The sequence below is a fragment of the Equus asinus genome, chromosome X (genome assembly GCF_041296235.1).
Source record: "Equus asinus isolate D_3611 breed Donkey chromosome X, EquAss-T2T_v2, whole genome shotgun sequence".
NCBI classification, from domain to species: domain Eukaryota; kingdom Metazoa; phylum Chordata; class Mammalia; order Perissodactyla; family Equidae; genus Equus; species Equus asinus.
The window spans coordinates 103,932,718-103,955,412 of NC_091820.1; the positions used below are offsets into that span (position 1 = coordinate 103,932,718).

The following is a 22,695-nucleotide window of genomic DNA, read 5'->3' on the forward strand; positions in this document are numbered from 1 at the left end:
AGACAAGTTGATGGAAATGCTAAGTTGGGTTCATCTAGCTGGCTATAGTTAGTGGTTGGGCTGTCCGTTGTCCACCTAGTCTGGGAATGGGAGTATGGGTTTAGAGCTGTGAGAAGACCCAGTCCTGGCTTGTTCTCTTCCCTGTAAAATGAAATTAATCCTTTCTCTCCTCTTTGGCATCTTAGCATATTATGGAAATTAAATGTTTAAAACGTCACTAGAAATCTTCAAATGCAAGTTGCCGTAGAAATGTAAAGCAATGTATAATCTTTCTTCAAATTATAATACATTGTCCCCTTTGTGGAAGGCTAGATGATTTTCTTCTTTTCTTTTTTTGGCAATCAAAAACAGTCCACTACATCTTACATTGTCAGTCATAAGTATCTGAGCCGGTTGGTTTAGTTGCTAATAATGCATCCAAGATAGAGTGGGTTTAGTATCTGTGTAGGCTAGTTAGCAAACCATAGTTTGTTTCTCAGTCACAGTCTAGACCTAGAAGCTCGGCTAGCCATCTTGAAAATGTATGCTTGTGTTTACAAGGGAGCCCAGTAAAGAGCCAGCAGGTAACTCTTGGATCCTTTTTTCCACCACCAAAGTGCCATTCAGTGTATACATCATTCTGATAGTAAAAGCAGCAACCTACTCCTCAAATACAAAGACCAGCCCAGTGTTGATATCATTGTCTAAGGAGACGTTGGCTGACTTTACATCTATGTTTATTTAATACGTTGAAGTCTGGAAGCTGTCATTAAAAGTTCAATTTGTCTTGATCTGTAGAGCTAATTCTTGTTATAGAGATTTCCCAAATTCTAGAAATTTGAAACACTGTCATGTTTTGTTACATGTTTTAGCATAGTGAAAGTTCTTTGACTTGTTTACTACATTTTTGAGATCCTAAAATCCATCTTCTTTCATATGTGCTCATGTTAGTTTGGTCCTCTTCTCGTCAGTTCAAGGTGTCTTTCAACCCTATTCTTCATGTAGTTATCTCAGAAACATTAGGAATTTCACCCTGGAAATATCCTCTAGGGTACATCTCATTCCTGTGTAATATCCTGTACTTTGATATGGAAAGGATATTAAGCAATATTGGTATGTTCACTGATTTGTAGTAATAGCTTTGTGTGGTTGGTGGTTTTGGAACTTTACCTCTGGGTTTACCAGATCATGGCTATGCATCTGCTGGTCTTGGCTTTTGTTTTTGAAAGGAGGCCAGTATTAGTTTGTTTCTCCTTGGGAAAATATGTAAATAAACAGTTATTTATATTTTGAAAACAGAGTAATACTTGTGGGTTGTCTCTGATGGCACCAGATCTAATGAAAATATTTCAGTTGCTTCTAGCTTAATAGGTGACCTTGAAAGTTGTAGGGCAGTTGTTTCTGGAGTCTCACCCTTCACACACCTGGGTAGAGCACCTGTGACAAATGAGTGCATTTGGAATTTTTGGTTGCATCCAAGTCAACCTATACCATAGGATAAATTTTGGCCCCATTAGCTAGAGTATGATTTATTACTTATCTTTCCCCTTGACTCTTGGAAAATGCGTGTTGGTGGCTTTCTTTTTCAACCTACTGAGCATTCTCTGAATGTCTAGTTTGGCACTGCACTAAGAGAATGCGTTTTGGAGGAATGAGAAAATAATGAAAAACGTTTATAATACTTAACCATTTCATTTAAAGTTGCCATGCATCTTGATAAAAGTTTTCCTCTAAAATGATTTCAGTAATCTCTGTGTCAAAAGGCAGGACAGTGAATGGCTGTGTGTATGTATTTGTGTATGTACCTGTGTGCATGTGCCCTCACACTTATTTTTTAGGGGAGGGGAAGAGAGAGGAAAAGGAAGATGAGGAGGGAGGGAAATAAGTAATCTTTAATCTTTCCTAGGACTCTGAAAAAGGGGCATTCAGGCTCATTGGTTATCATGAGACAAGAGGCTCATTTCTTACTGCTGATGAATTTCAATTGTAATTATAGAGCATTGGTAAACCACATTAGGTCCCAAGGGCTGGATCAAAAATGTGTACTCTCCACAGAAGATATTTGAATTCTTTCTGAAAAACATAGTAGCCAAGTATGAAATCAATTTGTGAACACATATAAATTGTTGCTATTGTCCATTAAAGTTAGCTATTTCTCCACAATGCCAAGGGCCAAGTTCTAAAAGGGAAATGAATGGCCTGTGTCTAGGTCCAACGTGCCACTCACTTGCAAGTTTCTATTCTGTTGCAGAAGTGAACGACAACAGTTAAACTTCAAAGATAAACAGTTTTTTGATTGGGTTCCTAGAGAATAATGATGCTTTTGTACAATTCTTGAAATAGAGCCTACAGCCACCCCAAACAAAATAGTCTCTTTCAAGATCTTGGAAATAATGACATCATAGGCAGATTGAACCAGCAATCCGTTAATAGTATCCGTTGTAGAAAGCTGTCTCAGGGGAGGGACCCGGCTTAGTAAATTTGCATTGTTTACAAACATAACGCAATAGAATTCCCCCTTTTTTCTACATTTGTGGAATAGTCGGAGACACCTCCCACTTGGGAAACAAATACATTAACAGCAAGGATTCTTTACAGGTACCTACCCTTTCTTCATCAACTGGTTTTCTGAAAGTTTGTTTTGAAGCACTTGCTTTGAAGGTGAGTTAAAGATAACAAGAGCATCCTGCGCTGTTCCTTTGTCATCACATCAGAATTACCTGGAATCATTAGAAGATGAAGATTGGTTGTGCCTTGTAAAGGGTAACAAAGAGCTGAAGTAATATTGGGATAATTCAAGCAAAACCAAATCTGAAATATCTAGGTGAACAGAGTGATTATTTGGTTCATGCTTCATGTTCCTGGTGTGGGACTGGACAAAGATTCTTCGATTTCATTTCCATCTCTGTGAAAGGTTTATCCCAACTCCTCTTGTAATCCCCTGATGAGTTGAATGGAATTAAAACAATTCCAGTTTGCTGGGCAGTAGAAAGCTGTGCCATATAAACTGGGTCCTTTGGAGAATGCCTGTGATATGGACCACAGCACGTGTGTGGTGGTGAAATTTTGGTCAGGGATTTCTAGTGTAACATAGGAGAGTATAGGTTGAGTTTTATATCCCAAGTAGCCCTTTCCTCCCAACCTAAAATATACTTGGTCAAATAAGGTCGGGATAATCAGGCAGCCTGAAAAGAATCAGGGCATCTACCTTTTGAGTCTCTGGCCAGAGAGCATAATTAGGAATGAAAAAGGCCACTCCATTGGCCACACCTATTTATCAAGAACAAAGGAGCCTAGTATTTTAAATTACATAGGTGCACTAGAACCCTGACTGGCCCAGACTCTTACTTGCCTTATTATGCAAGATCAGATTTGTATATCATTCTAAGGAGGCCATGCATGTTTCTCTGACTTCTGTCATCCTGAGTTAAGTAATGTGTCATCAGAAAATATGTATCATCCAGAATATCGTGGTTCTCTCTCCCTATGAGACACATTTTTTGGAATCCTATCTCCTAGGTATTTCTATTTAAATCCTCAGTTCTTTTGCAATAACTTTCCAATTTCATTATTTTTACCAAGCTATATTTTGTATATCTGAGCTTTATGTAATAATCACCTCATATTCAGGCATTATTATTGAACCCAGAAAAGTTAAAAAAAAAAAAAAGAAAGAAAGAAAAAGTTAGTACTTTGTTTCTGGTGGCAAATTCTTCTCAATGACTAAATTAAAAACCATGACACTGTCCAATACAGAATAATTCCACTGGTGAAGTCAGTCTTAAACTCACTTTTATTCTGGAGAAACAGTGAATTTAGAAGGACCAAAATCAAAATGCAAAGGGGAATGCAGGCCCATTAGCACTGGTTTCATATTCTAGTTAAAATATTTACTAGAACCAGCAGTATCTATGAATCTGCTTTATCCTTGACATCACAGTCACTTTTTCGTTTTATCTTGTGCTGTGGTTTTACCTATATAGGAAAATGTGAGGCTTATCAAATTGTCATTGGTGACAAAACATTTATTACCGAGTATTGTCACTATCATGGTTACTGAAAAAAAAATACAGAATTGGTCTTAATTCATTAAGATAGTACTAGCTGTAACACTTAGGCAAAGGAAAAGAAATCTCTTGTCCAAATCAAGATCAAGCCAATCATTGTTAGTTGGCAGTCACCCGTGCAGATGGAGAAGCTACTAATTGATACTAATGTATTCTTGAATACTTATAGGCTGTAAATATTTGAGAGACTTTAGAACATAGTAGAATATTTTAAATTCTCCATATAACATGATGCAACTTAGAGTTCATTACTGAAAATAAACAAATTGTACTCACTAAAGGGCTAAAATGAATTATGATAGATTAATTCTCATTACAGCAGCAATCAGGAGACCCCTGTTTTTGTTGGTGGTGTACTTAGGTTTGTTTATAGTAACTGTTGTGGGAATAAAGTGATATGCTAAGTTGTGTTTGGAGAGCTCTTATGCTCCTAAATTAGTGCTAGTTAATACTTGATGAATTTACAGAGATTTTGCTGAAATGCGATTTGATTTTCCTTGTATTCAAACTGGAAATTAACTGGGAAGGTACTCTTAACACCTGACTTGTGATGGCAAGTGTCAGGTCTCTAATGAAGGACTCGAATTAGAATAGGAAAATGGAAACAAACACTTCCTTGAGGAGCCCATGCTTTTCTAGTTCACTTTACCCTCCCAGGATGAATATGAATGTGTTCAGCTGTAAGCACAAGATACTAAAGGATAATGAAATTCAGAGCAGATAAGTTGCTAAAACCAAGACTGCTTCTTACAACCCCATTACCCTTGTCGATTCCCTTGTTCCCTGTTCCAGGACGTAAAATATGGCACGGAGTAAGGTTATGGTCCCTCCTCAGGATGCGGTCCTCTCCTTGGAGCTCCTCTTTGCTCATGGTGACGTTTTGCTCAGCTTTATCTTCTACTTGCTACCTGAAGATTGGCATTGTTTCCCCTATCAGTATACCCCACTGCTGAAACCACTAGGTCTACTAGATTGTTTCTTAGTTGTTTTTTTTTTTTTTTGACAGAATCCTATTTATTTATTTTTTTTGCAGGGGAAGATTTGCCCTAAGCCAACATCTGTTGCCAATCTTCCTCCTTTTTCCTCTTCCTTCCTGCTCCCAAAGCCCTAGTACATAGTTGTGTATAGTTGTAAGTTCTTCTGGTTCTTCTTGTGAGCAGCTGCCACAGCATGGCTACTGACAGATGAGTGATGTGGTTCCATGCCCAGGAACCAAACCCGGGTTGCTGAAGTGGAGGGCACTGAACTTAACCATTAGGCCATCAGGGCTGGCTCTGTTCCTTAGTTTTTTCCTGTAAAACGGTAGAGTGTGTTTTGTAAATCAAGTACACACAGGTAAGAATCAGACGCCAAAGTTATCCTAGTGTTAAAGTGGCTAACGAATCATTGTTGTGGGCCATTAAAAATCAACAGCCAAACCTGTGTCAATTCCAGACTCTGAGGAGGTTGTACTACCTGACCATGATGATCATCAGTATAGAATTTTTAAATAAGAAAGATTGTAAATTGTTCATTAAAAGACTGTGAGTGCACAGCAGAAAGTAAAGTTTCATTGTGAGAAAAGGAAGGGACCTTATGTGTTTGTGTATACATATTGAAAAGCCATTAGTTATTGCCTTCACTTTCCTCTTTGGGAAATTGAATCCTTGGTCTTTAGGGAGGCAGCCCCCTCACCTCTAGAAAAGAAACCCCTCAAAATGGTCAACGCAAGACCTGAGAAAACGTGAAACCAATGCTTTTGTTTCTAAGGTGTTAGAATCCCCATATTTACTAGGTTATTTTTAGACCCCTCCTTTCTTAACACCTGTTTTCTCCTCCTTTTATTTAGGAGCTGTGCGATCAGTTGTAACTGAAAATGTCTGACGGTCTGGATAATGAAGAGAAACCCCCAGCTCCCCCACTGAGGATGAATAGTAACAACCGGGATTCTTCAGCTCTCAACCACAGCTCCAAACCACTTCCCATGGCCCCTGAAGAGAAGAATAAGAAAGCCAGGCTTCGCTCTATCTTCCCAGGAGGAGGGGATAAAAGTAAAGTATCAGTGGCCGGGCATTGAAAAGGGGCTAGTTGGTTCTTTCATTGTCACTTTCTTTCGTGGGTAGTCATTTCTTGAGCGTTGGCTGTGCAGGGCCTGCCTGACCTTTACATCTACGTCTTCGAGGTTGCATTTTGTCAGAGGATAATGTTTGATTGACTTGCTGTGGGTTTATAGAAAATACATTTATGCTGTATTTGCCTTTCACATAAAATTAAATTCATAGTGTTAAGCCAAGGGAAATCGTAGGAATAGTACTATCTTGAATATATAAACAGCGACTTTCTGACAACTTAGAGAATTTACAGTAATTGCTTCCTAACTGAAAGTTGTCTTATTGGAAATTTGAGTATAAGCAGATTTACTTCTGTATACCTTTTTGATAACTGTGAAAATTTTGAATTGAGTATACGGGAGTAGGTCCAGTTGCCACATTATTGTCTGACTATATCACAAGGTGGGAAAAAACTTCTGAGTCATTTGTTTCTTCTCTCATTCTTCTGCTGGTTGTCCCCTCTACAATCAGCCCTATTTGCACTGAGAATCACAACAATATATTATCATTTATTCTTGTGTTGTTCATAATACCATTTGGTGCTTAAATATCATGTGCTGACGCTTTGTAAAACTGGGGAATATAAAATCTCTAGTAAGTAATTGTTAGGTTGCGTTGATTAGCATACAGCTGGAACATGGCTTCTTGAGGCAGAAGAGACTAAAGCAAGTACAAGGACACCGGCACCACAGAAAGTTGCCAAAAGGTGATGTCTTTAGAAGAAAAAAGGGACATTGTTAATCTACTTCTTCAAGGTAAAACAGATAGCTTTGTAGGTCGTTTATATGATGTTAATGAATGCACAATTCGTACCATAAGGAAAACTGAAACTCTTATTGGGGCCAGTATTGCTTCTTGTGCACCTATGTCATTTAAGAAATGCTTTATCCCTTGTGACCCAAGGATAGAAAAGATGGAAATGATGTTAAACCTGGATTGAAGACAAACAAACGAATAACAAAACACTGTCCATGCAAGGCATCTGTGACTATGCAAGAGGAAATTTGGAAGACATGTTTTCAGATAATAAAGTGAGTCCAGGAAAAAATTTTGCTAGAAGCAAGAGATGGTTTGAGAAATTTATGGTGTGCCATGAGCTGGAGACCAGGTCTTACATGGCAATGGTACTGGAGAAAGAACCACTCGATCCTGCTACTCCTGTGTTATATCTGCCACAACTGGCGAAAGTGATTAAAGAAGGGAGTAATGTGCCTGCACAAATCTTTGATGCTGTTGAGTTCGCCATGCTTTGGAAGCCCTTGAATAATACACTTGCCCTTTCAAAGAGCAGGAGCCAACTGATGTTAACACAAAGTTAGAAAAAACAGAAAGGCTGACAATTCTGTTTTGTGCTAATACTTCCGGTGACCTCACAGTGAAACCATTGCTGCTCTACAGAAAACTGTGCCCAGATCTTCTCAGGAGAAAAAACTGAGCCGAGTTTCTGGTGTACTGGCATGCAAACAGAAAAGCCTGGAAGACTCCTTTTCTCCGTAAGGAATAGTTTGAACAGTGCTTTCTTGTGAAAGTTCAGGACAATTAAAAAGAAAAAAAAATCTTGACTTCAAAGTCCTGCTGATTCTTCACAGTCCTTTCAGCACCTCAGATACAGTTGCCAACGTGCATCCTAATGTTGCGGTTGTCTTTATAACTAGTTGCATGTCTCAGATCCTTGAGCCCTTAGGTCAGTGTTTGATTCAGCCATTCAAGAAGATTTATGCCAAACTAACATATAACTTTGTTGTTCAAAATCTTGCAAACGTTTTTCTGTCTGAAGATCCTAGAGCATGGGATTCCTACACCAGCACTAATGCTGTATTCTTAATAAAAGTGGCGTTAGATAGTTTAACAGAGCCTATCATTAATGTGACCTGGGAGAAGATTTGGCTAGAGATGGTAAAGTAAGTTTCAGTGGTTCCTCCTGAAGACAAAGAATCTTTGGATCAAGAAGGATCTGTGGATGAGAATGAACATTTGGTACAGGAGCAATCATTGGCTAAAGTTGAATTTGAGCCTGTTGACACTAATTCAAGTGATTTGATGCTGCTGAAAGATGACTCTCAGGAAGCTTCCAGTCCCCCTAAGGTGATTACCATAAGTGATGATGAAGATAATTAGGAAGCTATGGGACTGGAGACAAATACAGTTATAAGCAACAGGAGCGAATTTTTTAGATCAAGATTAAAACCTCCCCAAGAAAGTAAAGAAAAGTGATACTTTTACATGTCAAACCTTACCTGTTCAAAGCTTGAGTAATTTAGAAGAATTCTATAAAGAGGTGCTATGATGCCTTCAAAGAAAATCACATTTTACAGAAACCATCTTCAGCAGAACTTACATCGTCAAGTAGTCCCATGAAACTGTTGCAGGGCAGCAGTCTAAGCTGCCTTCAGACAAAGCTTGAATTGATTTAATTGAACTCTGTAAAGAGACTCCTAAGAGTCTTTTTACAACACCCTATTGGGAAGAAGCAACCTCAGAAGAGCCTAAATCATCAAGTAGTGCCATTTAAATACCCATGCTGGACAGCTGATAAGCTGCCTTTGGGCAAAGCTTGAGTGATTAATTTGAACTCTATGCAGAAGTGGTAAGATATCTTCAAAAAAGACTTGAGAAGACAGCATCTTCAGAAGAGCCAAAGTTATTAAGTCATATGACTTAAATTCACTTGCTTGATATGGCTAAAGCCAAAAGCAAGTTGTTACAATTTCAGGCTTGGACTTAGATGACTGAGAGCATGGAGATCCATGATTTGAACTAAGAGTCCACCTCTGTTCATTGCTTCATTGTCACCCCCATTTTCCACTGCCATAATGAATGGTACATCCTCATCACTTCTGGAAATCATCACAGGATCTAAAAGGAAACTATGTAGTGCCTATCATTTTTACTCAATTAAGCTATGTAAACTCTCATTATTCTTTTTTATGTAATGTACTGTTGTTATTGCTTTGTTTTACTGCACAAAAAAATATTTCTGAGGGTTTCAAGAGTTCACATGTGACCTCACGTTCCCTGCCTCCTTTTGTTTACCTCCTAAAAATCATCATTTCCTCAGCCCAACTCTCCTACCTTGGGAATCACTCAGGAACCTGAGCCTCATAGGTCAGGAGGGGTTCCTGTCTCTCTGTCTCTGCCCCTTGGTGGCTGCTTGAGTTATGCCACAGTCAGCCTTGAATGAATGGAAAGAGCACTGGACTCGGGCTTTGGAGACCTGGGTTTGAGTTCAGCTCTGCTACTGATGATTGTGACTTTGGGCTGGTCACTTACTTTCTCTGAGCCTCAGTTTCATCACCTGTTAAATGAAGACGGTCATACCTCGCCTACCTCACAAGGTATTTCTGATAATCAAATGTAACTCTAAATATCAGAGTGCTATTAAAAGTCAAATTAAAAAGTGCTAAATAAACTTGTATCATTCTGGACCTTACAAACAAACTACCACAAAACTAGGTTTTAGAATCCTTGTTTCTTTTTTTAAGCAACTTTGTCCCTACCTAGAATTTATATGTCAATTATAGAAAATTTGAAAAGAAAATTAAAATGGCCCATAATTTCACAAGCCAAAGATAACTAACTGGGTTGATATTTTTCTTCCTGGTCCTCCTCCTTCTCATCATATAGAAATTGTTCATCAATGGCAAACATTTGGAAAATAAAGACAAGCATACAGAAAAAAATAAAAATCACCCATATTCACAAATCTCAGAAGCAATGTTAACATTTTGGTGTATTGCCTTTCAGACATTTTTATGGCTATTTATACACGTATACTTTTTTACATAGTTAAGATCATAATACATACAGTTTTATATCCCACTTTTTCACTTAACATTTTTACCATGAATATTTTCCTGCATTTTTAAAAAGTCTTTATAAGTGTCATTTTTGATGGTGTATAATATTTCATTATATAGTGACATCATGGTTTATTTAACCATTTCCTTTTGTTGGATATCTGAAGTTCTTTCCAAATTTTTGTCATAAATAATGTCACAATGTCTATTTCTTTATTTAAATGAAAATACTCGCTTTGGTGACAACAGAGGTTTTTGTTTGTTTTCAAAAGTCTCTTTATTAACGACATTTCATTGACCAAATGAAACTTCAAGAGACAGGTAGAAGAAAAATAAGAATGGATATGATGTCAAGATTGAGGATCTATCTTTGTTGGAGACTGTTCCAGGAGCTGAATCTTGGTGTTGGAGCAAATTAGGAGAGACAATTTGCCACCATTTTATGATACTTCATTATATAAAAGTTTTCAGAATTTAGATCAGGAAAGGATATCCTAAACAAGTGGTTTGATTTTATTTTATGGACCCTGTGAAGTGTGGGACTGATCAGGTTTCTCTTTTGTTGGCTACTAGAAAGCTTGGAGCCAAATGTGTGGCCCATGCATAGCACTGGTAATGGGACTCTGTGGAATGTATGCACTTTGTATTAGCTTTCTTTCAGGCTCCATTTTATTTTATTTTATTTTATTTTTGTGAGGAAGATTGGCCCCGAGCTAACATCTGTTGCCAATCTTTCTCTTTTTGCTTGAGGAAGATTGTTGCTGAGCTAACATCTTGTGCCAATCTTCCTCTCTTTTTGTGGGATGCCGCCACAGCATGGCTTGACAAGTGGTGCTAGGTCCACACCTGGGATTCGAACCTGTGAACCATGGGCTGCCAAAGCAGAGCATGCAAACTTAACCACTATGACACTGGACCGGTCCCAGGCTCCATTTTATACTCCTCTCTTTTTTTCCCTTTTACTTTCTTATCTACTTTGAATTTATATTGTATTTTTTATATTCTTTTAAGCCACCTTATATCCGTTTTGGAGCAAGGTGGGGAATAAATATATGGACGAATAAATAAATACATGAAAAAATACATGAGTAAATAAACCAAAAAGGCAAAGGCAATGGGGCAAATGAGTTAGCCAGGACTCTGAAAATGGCATAGTGCCAATAAAAATAACCATTGTTAAGGACTTGAAGCTTGGAAGAACATGTGGGAAAGAAGCAGGTGAGGCTGCATTGGGAAGTGACATGTTCTGTGTGACGTCTTTGTCTTCTGAAGCGTACTTATGTGTCTTGTGTCTTGTGCTGCACTTGAGCATTAGATGTGTTTCAGGGGACATGCAGTGCTGTGTGAAGGGCTGTGTCTTTAGAGAGCACAGTTCATGTGCATTTTGTTTGTGGGGAATGCAGAGAGATTTGGGAGCTGGTGAGCCTGGGAATGAAGTGAAGGGCCCTCTTCCTGGAGGAGTGTGAGAGGATAGTTGAATATAACCAAATCAAGATGAACAGCAGGTAATCTTCCATTTACTGACTAGTTCCTGGATGCCAAGCTATGTGCCAGGCACGTTACGTGTATTCAGTATTTTAATCCTTACAATGACTCTGTCTTATCCCCTTTTTACAGATGGGGCAATTTAAGCTGAAAGCGTTCAGGTAGATAGCCCAGGGTCATATAGCAAATGATGGAAGCCAGAAGTCTCCCAGGTCTCTCTGACTCCAAATCCTATGCTTGTTCTACGTTATTACACTGCCTTGCAACAGGACAAAGTGAATCTGTGGTAATCTATGTTCCTGGCATCCAAAAGCCTGCAGTGGCTTTAATTTTTCCTTAAGAAGATGGCAGTGTGCTTTGAAATGTATCTGAATTTCAGAAAAGGGACTTTTTATCACCACTCAGGAGGAAAGAAAGAAATTTTTTCATGTTCTTTTGAAAGAAATGCTGGTGAGAAAATATTCTTGACAATAGAGATGTGCTAACATTTGATTTGGATGTTTTGTGGGTTGGAGTCTCATTTGGTGTGTATATTTTATGGGCTTACATATTGCTGACTTTAGAAAGTTGAGGCTCTAAATGAGTGTTCATAAATGTGAAAAAGTTCTTAAAGTGCCATAGAGTTTTGTTATTGTATTGCATATATGTTGTTCTAATTCCTAGAGTATGCAGGAAGCGTTACTGTGCAACAATTATATTAAAGAAGACTCTCAGTTATCATTATGGTCTTGTTAATCAAATGTTTTGATCAATGCACGTTACCAACTTTCATCTAATTAATGCACAATAAAAAATACTTAGTATGATAACTAGACTGAACAGTATGCAGTCTTTCTTCGGTGATGCTGAAGAGCCTTTGGGATCTTGCAGTAGCTCAAAGATCATTGCACCAACAATGAGTGGGAGTATCAATTAATTGAGTGTTCTGTTATCAGAAAGCCAGATGTCAGAGACTGCTACATCCTGAATGGTGTTTACATTCCTCTTGGTTCTCCAAATATAGCCCATATAGTGCAGCAAGGAGTGCTCTTTGGAGATAACTGCCATGCCCTTTGGGAAGTCTGAAGGGCATGGCATCTTGCTTGTCCTCCAGGGTCAGTGCTGTGCCCCAGGAGAAGAGCCTCCTGTACTACTCCTTTACTCCTAGAAGTCCCCTGTGGTTGAAATGGGAAGGAGGTGGGATGATGATGCACTCTATCTACTGGGGCCTGTGTTTCCATTTTGGGGCCAATAAACAGGGAAATTAGGTACAAATATGGTGGCCCACTAAAACCAGCAGACAGTCAAATTCAAGAGAAGTGCAGAGTGCAGGACTGAGAGATGTATACACGAAAGGAAAGAAGCAACAGGGAAACATTGAGAGAGGAAATAATGTGTGAGAGGGAGATTATGTGGTGGAGAAGATACAGGGGATGGACGAGAAGAGGGGAAGACAGAAGGGAGCTGTATCAAATATTAAAATGAATTGTTGAAAGGAGAGGAAAAGTGACACTAGCTAAGAAGTATGAAGTTGCTTTCCTCCTTAAAGCAAATGAGGCCTTTTTTTTCCCTCTCAAATTTGTACCCTGTGTAATTATCCACATGATCAGCATTGTCTGGTTTAGGACATTTCCTCATATTTGCTTTTTGTTTTCAAACATTTTCCATTGAAATTGTTGCACATGTGAATTGGGTGTAAATGAGTGTGGAATTAGTGTATGCCTGGAAGGAGATGGATGTAAGAGTCAACTTCCTAATGATTTTCAAGAATGATCACTGTTACTGAGTGTTTTTGAAGATGATACCACTGAAGGTGATGGCTGCCTGCATGTATGAGTGGGAGTCACTAGAAGGGCTCACATGGGATCATAATTTCCTTTCCCCCGTCATCTTTATGGAACACCCAACCTATGAATTTGGCTTGTGGCTAGCAGCTCTCGAAGAAGCAGGTACCACTTATGAGTTTTTATCTATAGATTAAAGGCTGCTTAATTTATGGAGGGCATATATTGTTTTCCATAGCCACTGAAGACCTGGCAGGAGGAAATGGGTTTACTATTCCACCAGAGGGAGTGTAACTAGATGTAAAGAAATTTCAGATATGCTAATTGGATATTATGAATTACCAAGGGTGAAATTTTCTAGGTTCTCTCTTGGGTCTCTCATGGCTTTAGCAGGTTCTGGCTGAAGGCAGAATGAGCCTTCCACCATGGGCCTTCCCAACGATATACTTCTGGGATTTGCTGATATAATAAAAGATATTATAATAAGAGCAGTGAATGTTTAAAACAGCCCAGTTTAATCTTCTTTCTTGGTAGTTATTTTTCCAATGATATCACTCATTGAATGGAAGTGCTGCATTTAAAAAGTGGCAGATTGCTTAGTTCTCCAGCAAACAAAATCACCGTTACTAAGTATATTGTTGATGAGATTATGTATTTTGGATGGCAGTTTTAGGGGTGTTACAATGTTCAAAGTGCTTTCTATCAGTTACCTCCTTCAAACCTCGTATGATAGAGGTAAGACAAGGATTATCCCCATTTTACAGAGGAAGGTAGAAGTTTAGAGAGGTTAAATAACTTCCACAAAGTTGCCCCACTACTAATTACAAAGCAGGGCAGACCTAGAATTTAGATCCCCTGACTCCTGGTCCAGTGGTGGTTGAACACTATACTGCTTACCATAAAATGCAAGTTACCTAACTTATTTTGAAAACAGGTTTTAGCCAATGGAATATGAAAAAATGGAATTTTTGCAGGAGCAGGTGAAACCTATGTGAATCTCACCCATCTTCTCAATCAGCAATTATAACAGTCATATCTTTGTCTTTACAAGTTACTCCTTCTGTTGGCCTAACTTGCTAGCAGAGAGTAACAGGCTTTGCAAAAAAGAAAACGATTCATTATTTTTCTCTGATTCCTGTGTTATTTTTTGAGCTTTTAAATCTTTTTTATTACAAAAATAATATATGATGCTTTTACAATTAAAATATTAAAGAACTATATTAAAATAGAACACGAGAGTCACCTCTCATCCCTCCCCCTAGAAAGATTTGAACTCTTTTCTTTATTTAAAAAACACCTATTTTCTTTTCTGCTCAGAATCACTGCATATTTTGCCCAAGATGATAGCTTTAAGCTAGAAATATATGTTACATAAAACTCTCTTTTTTTTCCTTCAGAAATTGTGTATTTAGAGGCCAGCCCCATGGCCTAGTGGTTAAGTTTGGCAGGCTCTGCTGCAGCAGCCCAGGTTCAGTTCCTGGATGTGGACCTACACCACTCTTTGGCAGCCATGCTGTGGCAGTGACCCACATACGAAATAGAGGAAGATTGGTAAATCATCCTCAAGCAAAAATAGGAAGACTGGCAACAGATGTTAATCCAGGGCGAATCTTCCTCAGAAAAAAAAATGTGTATTTAATCAAATTCACTGTGAAAGAGCCTAATGACAAATGACCAAACAAAAAATAACCCACAACAGAACAGCTCGCTCTATATATAGTTAACATCCCATTGCTATGAAATATCTTTATAAAATACTCACTTTTTAAGTGTAGTTTTTATAAACTTGCAAACTCAAACAGTATTATTCGTACTGACTTTTACCATAAATTTACCGTGAATTCCTCATGTTTATAATTTTTTAAGATTTTATTGAGGTCACATTGGTTTATAATATTGTGCAAGTTTTGAACCTCTTTTTAAATCTTTTACCCACTTTGCACTATCAATTTCTTTAAATACTTAGAGCCAAGAATAAAATCATTTTTATGCCTAACTTTCCATTGTAGTTACCACATAGTACTTTCAAGTATTTTCAATGGGAAAAATAAATTCAAAGGCCCACAAAATGACATTCTTTCTACCAAAAGAATTAGAGGAGAGCTAGAGAATTAATCTCTTCCCTGTGTAAGGGAAAATGTACATTTCATGAATCCAGGAGGTCAGGAATTCCTGAGGGCTCCCTGACACAATGTACCTCCAAACAATATTTGTTTACAGAGCAGAAGTGCCAGAGATTAGAAACGTTTTTGCAGAAATCAATCCCCCTGGGACAATTGCTCTCACGTTGAACACCTGCCTCTTTGACATCACCTGTAGGGCTGCTGTTGCCATAGGAAGAACTGTTCTGGGATACTTATTCTTACCCAAGTATAAGCCTTCAGAAGGATTCCCTTTGTGGGGTTATGGCATGGTGTGCTCTGTGACCCACAGATCAGAGAATGCAGCAGAATGACATTTAAAAAAAATTAAAAAGCAACAACCCCAGGACTTAATTCACTTTCCTGGTAGTTAGGTAGACCCTAAGGCATTTTAATTCTTGAATGCCACAAGGGCAACGTTTTGTAAACAATCTTTGTGAGGCATTGACTGGCAGCCTGTTAGTGAATGAGAGAAATTAATGACCCACCAAAAGTGCCTATCACTTAGCTAAAGAGTGACCAAGTCACTAAGGATCATCTATAGGAAAAGATGAACTGCCACCTATAGGAGGTGGATGTCCCTTTAAAAATACTTCTATATCCTTCCAATGTGACTCTCCCAGAGCAAAGCCCAGCAATATTGAGATAAAAAACAGGCATTTTAGTATGATGGATCTCTAACTCAGTCAGCCCCATTGACCCTGCCAGAAATGGCCCCTATATCTGCACATGTTATTTGGCTTCAGGAACACATAGCACTGAGTACAGATTGCATCTGGGCAGGGGGAGTGGGCCAAAGTGGGGAGGAGTGGGGGAGGGCTTCCAGTGTCAAACTAGGGGTTGTGGGACAAGGGTACGTCCCAGAAGAGCTGCAACCTCAGCAACAAAATATTTTATTAGACCTCCTTTATCTCAAAGCACTTCATGGAAGATCACAGGATAGACACATGTGCAACCAACCAATGCATAAATCTCAGCTGCATGCTGACTTTGAGACAGATCTAGTTTATTAGCATCTCAGTTTAAAAATGAGATAGAATTGGATGTTAAAAGAGGCTTATCTGGCGCATATTTTTAACCACTAATATACTTCACTCAGAAAAGATTTATGTCTGCTTTTTATGTGCCTAGCTCTGTGCTGAATGTTGTGGGGATACTACATATGAGACAAGGTTCCCTGTCCTCAGGTAATTTTCAATCTAGTTGCAGAAATCAGACTCACACACTTGTATAGGAAATGCCCAGTAGGTCATCTTAGAGGCAACAGATGCTGGGGCAGGTGGGTCTTCCCCATTCCACCTCCAACCAGTGTGAAACAGCAACCATCTTGAAGCCTGCCCCCATCATCCCACGTGTACCTAGCAGGACTTAGCTTGTCTTCCAGAAAACACCTTTCTATTAAAACATCCATCTGCTCAAAAGCCTTTCTTAGCACATTCTTTACGACTATCTCCAATTTCATCTCTCTTCCTTCCTGATTTCCAAAGCTATACCCTGTCTATTTACCCTTCTGTCTTCTTACTTCCTCATGAATATACTATATACATTTCTGCTTCCAAGCTTTGCTTCTCCTGGTTTTCCCACTGAGATGCCTTCCCATTTCCTGCCTATGCATTCTTTAAGACCTATCTGTCGAGTCCTGCCTGCTCCAGTAAGCCCTCCCTGTCCACCACAGATTTCTATGATCTTCTCTTTTGACACACTACAACATTTATACTCTATTCTTCCCAACTTAGCACCTAATTTTCTTTGGTAGTATCAGTGGCTGTTTCTTGTTTGCTAAGCTTATTTCCCCAAATGGATTGCAAGTTTAGAATATTACTTAAGTTCCTAATGAGTCACCCAGCACAATCTGTCTCTACACTGATCCACGATTCCATGTATGCTTGTTAACTCCCTCACTGACTGAGTCAAAGGAAAGGAAACTGGGACAGTAGCAGGAAGGAATGTTCCTTAGTGCCAGGATTGTGAAATGTTTGCTGCTTAGAACTGGCCAGCCTATGTATTTTTTCCTTTGGAAAAAATTTTTCTGTGTTTAAAAAATAGGTTTTATATAATATTTTGCTTTTAGCTTTCTATTAATGTGGCTTTAAATGTTGCTTTTTTTTATTGTGCCATATACTGTAACTTTGCATGCTTTTCATTGCTTTTTTAAAAATGATTATTGTTCCATGCTTTTAAGCTAAATTTATGTAGGGAAGCATTTCTCTATGTCTGTCTTCTGTCATTCCTTTTCTTTTCCTGCATGCTCTGTTTTCAAGGAGCTAGAAAGTGTTCTAAAAAATAATTCTGGACGTGACCACATGAAATCTAATGAAAAGGCCCAACAAAACTTCCAGGAATTTTAGGGGAGATAACAAGTGGAACTCCTACGACAAGGAAGACTCAGGTGACAGTTTTCTAAAATGCTTTCAGAAGGCAGGCATCACACCATACAGGGATTTCATCTGGGGCAGAATTAGTTGCTTTGCTGTACCTTGAACCCTGCCCAACTATGTTGCCAACTTATGCTTTTGGCCCCGAAGTGGCACCTGGCAATAGATGTGCCTGAATGAGTACATAGTCATCCCCACTGTGGTGGAAAAAACAGCAACGACACCACCACCACCAACTTCAACTATAACATCTACTCTAAAACATACCCTCCTACCCCCTGACCTTCTTCGTGAACCTGGATCATTGTCTCCTCATCCATGAACACATAATGGCAAATAGGTATGACTTGTCTCCATACATTCGTCTCATTTCATATAATGAAGGTCATTCATTCATCCATACATTTGTTCATTTGCTTTTTGGTTAAATATTTATTGAATCAGGTACTGTCCTAGATAGATGTTGGGGTAAAATGGTGAATAAGTTCCAGTTCCTGCATTTAAGGGACTGATGGCTTAGTGAGGGACACAAAAAAGTCAGTCAATAATTAGTGTTCAGCATGGTAAGTAAATACAGAAGTGAGCACTCACGAGGGGCATCTATTCAAGACTGCGAGGATGGGCGGTTAGGGAAGGGTTCCTGGAGGAAGTGACCATTGAATTGAGGTGAGTTTTAAAGAAGGAATAGAGCTAGCCATGTAAGAGATGGGTGGCGTTCCAGATAGAAGGAGCAGCATTATGAAGGCAGTAGACATGACACACTATTAGTTGAGGTTCTATGAGTATAACTACAAGTAGTTCAGAAGAGCTAATGCATACAGTGAGAGTGGGAGAGAGGTGGGAGATGGAGCTGTGGAAGTAATTGGGAGCTGGATCCTGGAGGGCTCCTATATGCCATGCTAAGGGCTTTGAGTTTGATTCTGAAGGCAATGGAGAAACATCGAGGCAGGAGAATGATATCAGATTTGTGTTTCAAAATATCACTCAAGCCACAAGGGAAGAATGGATTTGGTGGGGAAGGATGGAAGGAGACAAGTCAGGCTGTTGGAGTCATGCAGGTGAGAAATGACTAGCCCAAGGGCCAGTATCAGTAAGAATAGAAGAGGACAATGCAGAGGGAATATTTAGGAGGAATAATTAATAGAACTAGGTAACTAATCAGATGATGAGAGGAGAAACTGGAGGAGGGTGAGGTAGGGAACACAGGAGGGGTTGTAGTTTCTTGCTTTAGATGATGAAAGGCAGTGGAGAATTAGTTTACTTTTGAAAATTTTTGGAATGAGGGGCCTGTGAGCCATTCAAATAGAGGTGTTCAATAGGCAGTTAATTCCGTAGGATCAGAGTACAGCAGAGAGGTCATGGCTGGAGACACATGGGAAGTAACTAGTATAGATGGTTACTGAAACCATTCAAGTAGATGAGGTGAACTTAGGGAGAGAGGTGTTGGTGGGAGATGAGGACCTAGGTCAGGTCCTGGGGATACTATTTAAAGAGTTAACAGAAGACCCAGAAATGTAAGAATAGACTCTAGGAAAAGAATTGTGTGAAACAAGGTAGGGAGGAGTAATTTTCATGAAGTTCATAGTCAGCAATGTCGGTTTTGACTGAGAGGTCGACAGTTGTAAGGACTGAACAGTGGCCATTTTCAAGGAGGAGGTTAATTTGTGACCTTAGGGATTCATTTCAGTGGTTTGAGGAGTGAGGGTTAAAGAAGTCTAGGATGCCTTTTCAAGAAGTTTAAGTTAATGAAAGAAAGGCTGAGAGACTATAGCAGCTAGAGAAAGATGTGAGGTGGCAGGCAGAGGGTTTATAATTTTTAAAGAAAAAAGAGATCTCAGAATGTTTTTTTAAGCCAAATAGGAAGCATCAGTCAAGAGGGAGAGATTGAAGATACAAGAAGAAATAGGAGATTATTGATGGAGTGAGACCCCTGGAAAAGTGAGATGGACTGGAGTCTAGAGCACCAGTGGAGGAATAAACCTTAGGCAGAAGGAGGGGGCATTGCTTCTAGTGGGACAAGAGAGAAGAAGATGTTACTGACAGATAAGTGCATAGGAGTGGAAGAGGACGTGAAGTCAAAGGAGTTCTAAACTGATGACCTCCATTTTTCTCAGTGAAGGAGAAGTAATTTCATATGCTGAAAGTAAAGGAGGAGAGGATGAAGCAGAAGTTTGAGCAAAGTGGTGAAATTCTGGAATATTCCAGAGTGGGAAAGGAAGTTGGCAAGGGGCAAGAAGAATATTACCAAGCGCCACTGATGACCCAACCATAGCCTGTGACCTTTATAGTAAGCACCAATCTGCATGGCTGTGTGATTTTTTCACCCAACAACTCTCAGCAGCCTCAGTATAGAAGTGGAGCTTTCATAGTTGGATTCTGTCAGGGTAGGGTTTTGCAGGAAAATTGCAAGAGAAGATCGAAGGGTGAGAGTTTCCAGGGTAATGGCTTAAGAGGAATTTAGATGATGGATCAGAGAGTCTAGGCCAGGAGGAAGCTGAGAAATTGGCTAAAAATGGAGGGATCCAGAGATGAGGTTTTGTTGAGATCTCAAAGAAAAGTAAAATAGTAGTAAGGGCTTGAAAGACTGAGAGGGCGAGCAGGGTGGGAGGCTGGGCTCAAAGAATGAGATAACAGGGTTGAATATTTCAGAGAAAAGGTAGCTCTGGATAATAAAATGGCCTGGGGCAGCTGTGGTTCTCTACTCTGTCTGCATGTCATCTGTGGAGCTTAAAAAATCATTTGCTCAGGTTTCCCCCCCACCCCACCAGAAATCCTGACATAGTAGGTTCTTGGTGGGCACTAGACATTGATATTTTATGGAACTCTATAGGTTATTCTGAGGCACAGCCCTGGTTGAGAACCACTGGGTACTCAGCCATGGGAATGGATTGCAGAAATAGATGAAAGGTGAAGTTCATTAGAGTTGAGGGAAGTCAAGGAGTTAAAATGTGTGAAAGAGGTGTCCATTTATATTTTATGTTTCACAGAGTGATGGCAGCATTGAGTGTAGGAAGGAAGACCGGGAGCCAAAGTCCTCAATGGACAAGAGGACTTGGCCAGGAGAACTAAATAGAGGAGGGGGCTTTTCCCCATTCCCCCAGACCTAAGGATTTGAGGTGGGGAAGAATGAGCAGGGTCCATTGGGATTATCTGAGGAAGTCGTAGTCTCATTGGATAGTAGGGTTTAAAGTTGACTTTTCTCAGCCCCAGCTGCTTAGTGGAAATAACTGAGGAGCTTTCAAAATTAAAGGTGCTAGGGTCGACCCTAGACCAACTGAATCTGAGTTTCTGGGGGTGGGGCTCTGATAGCTCTCTCTCTCTCTCTCTCTCTCTCTTTTTGTTTCCCAGATGAGAGTAGCACAGTGAAATTTGAGAACTTAGGGCAAGAAATGAAGAGAGAATTTAATGAAGAGGTTGAAGGTGTAGGGGGATTTGTAATAGAATATGGAATAAGCTCTAGTCACTAGAGGAAATCCAGAACATTGGGGTGGGGCATATAAGAGATGACAGATGACTAGAGGGGCTTTTCTTTAAATGGTAATGGGTTAGAGAAAGGTATCAGGAGGAGAGACTCTGGAGAGATCAGCTGGCCCCTCGAGTTACAACCGAAAGTCATGCACACAGGGTCCCAAGGCCAAACGCTGTTTACAGTGTGTGGTCTAGTCAACAATTTGTGGCCTTTATTCTAGGTTCCAATAAAATATGAGTGAATCATTTAGAAAGTGGCACTCATTTGGGCTTTAGCTCTCTGCAAATATCAACCCAGAGCTCAGACGAGGCTGAATCTTATCAGTCCAAGTTTCAGGTTAGGCTGAATCAATATAAATGACCAGTGCTCACAGACTTTTCTGGGGGAGATACAGACATTTTAGTGTTCCTTATAAAAAAAGAAAAAAGTTCTCATCTAGGCTCTATTCAATCGGTAACATTTACTGACAGCTAGGGCTTAAATCTTTTAAGTTTTTTAAGATGCTACTGAATAATAAATAATGTAGCTATTTAGAGCTTAGGTTCTGTACACAGTTAGGACCTAGGTTCAAATCCTGGCTCTGACATCTTCCAGCTGTGTAACCCTGGATATGTGGTGTAACCTCACTGAGTCTCACTTTCCTCATCTATAAAATAATAATAATACAATAATAATAAGTCCAACCTCATCAGATTGTAGTGGAGATTAAATGAGATAACCTTAGAAGCACTTGCATGTGGTGAATGTTCTGCAATTGAGAGTTATTGTGTGCAGACTAAGCCAGGTGCTAGGAATGTGGGAATGAATAAGATACAGTCTCTGCTGTCAAGTATCTCAAATTTTAGCTAGAAAGAAAAGTATGTAAAGAAGAAATAACAATCCAGTGTTGATAAGTGCCAAGCTCAGAGATACACTGGGTAGTTCTATGGGAGCATGAAGAGAAGAGCATTTAACTTTGTCTGCAGAGAGAAGACAGGAAAAGGCTTGCCAAAGGAGAAGACCAAGAGTGTCTTTAAGAATAAGGACTAATGGGAGTTATCCACACAAAACGGGAGGGACAGTAAAAAGTAAGACTTTTCAGGCCTTGGCCTAGCATGTGTAAAAGCTTGGCAGTAAGAGAAAAGACAGCAGTTTAGGGAGCCTGAAATGGGTTTGGGACAGTGGGGCCATGGCAAGATGGACAATGGAGAGGTAAGCTGGAGCCGATCATGCAGGCCCTTGGATAGCATGCTAAGGAATATGAACTTTTAATATATGGGTAATGGGGAACCATTTAAGGTCTTAAACAAGGGCAAGAATGTGGTCAGATTTGTCTGTTTTGAAAGAATACTCTGGCCACAGAGTAATGAACAGCAGGGGGCAAAGTTGGAGGCAGTAAGAACAGGTGCTTTGAGCTAACATCATGGTTTGTGGGGATGAAAGGAAGAAGATGGATTCAAGACGAGTTTGGAAGATAGAATAGAGAGAACTTGGTGATCAATGAAGGTAGAATTAAAGTAGGAGTCAAAGAAGCTCCCAAATTTATGGTT

At 39.5% G+C, this 22,695-nt stretch overlaps 1 protein-coding gene across 8 annotated transcripts in view; it reads left to right on the plus strand.

The window, feature by feature from the left end:
- Nucleotides 1-22,695, plus strand: part of PAK3 (p21 (RAC1) activated kinase 3) — a 250,474-nt gene that overhangs the window by 158,383 nt on the left and 69,396 nt on the right. For all 8 annotated transcript variants that reach the window (XM_044763450.2, XM_070502415.1, XM_070502417.1 and 5 more), the window contains one exon: nucleotides 5,875-6,076. In XM_044763450.2, the coding sequence (XP_044619385.1) occupies nucleotides 5,902-6,076 (175 nt within the window). In that variant the 5' untranslated portion in view covers nucleotides 5,875-5,901. The remainder of the gene's footprint in view (nucleotides 1-5,874; nucleotides 6,077-22,695) is intronic.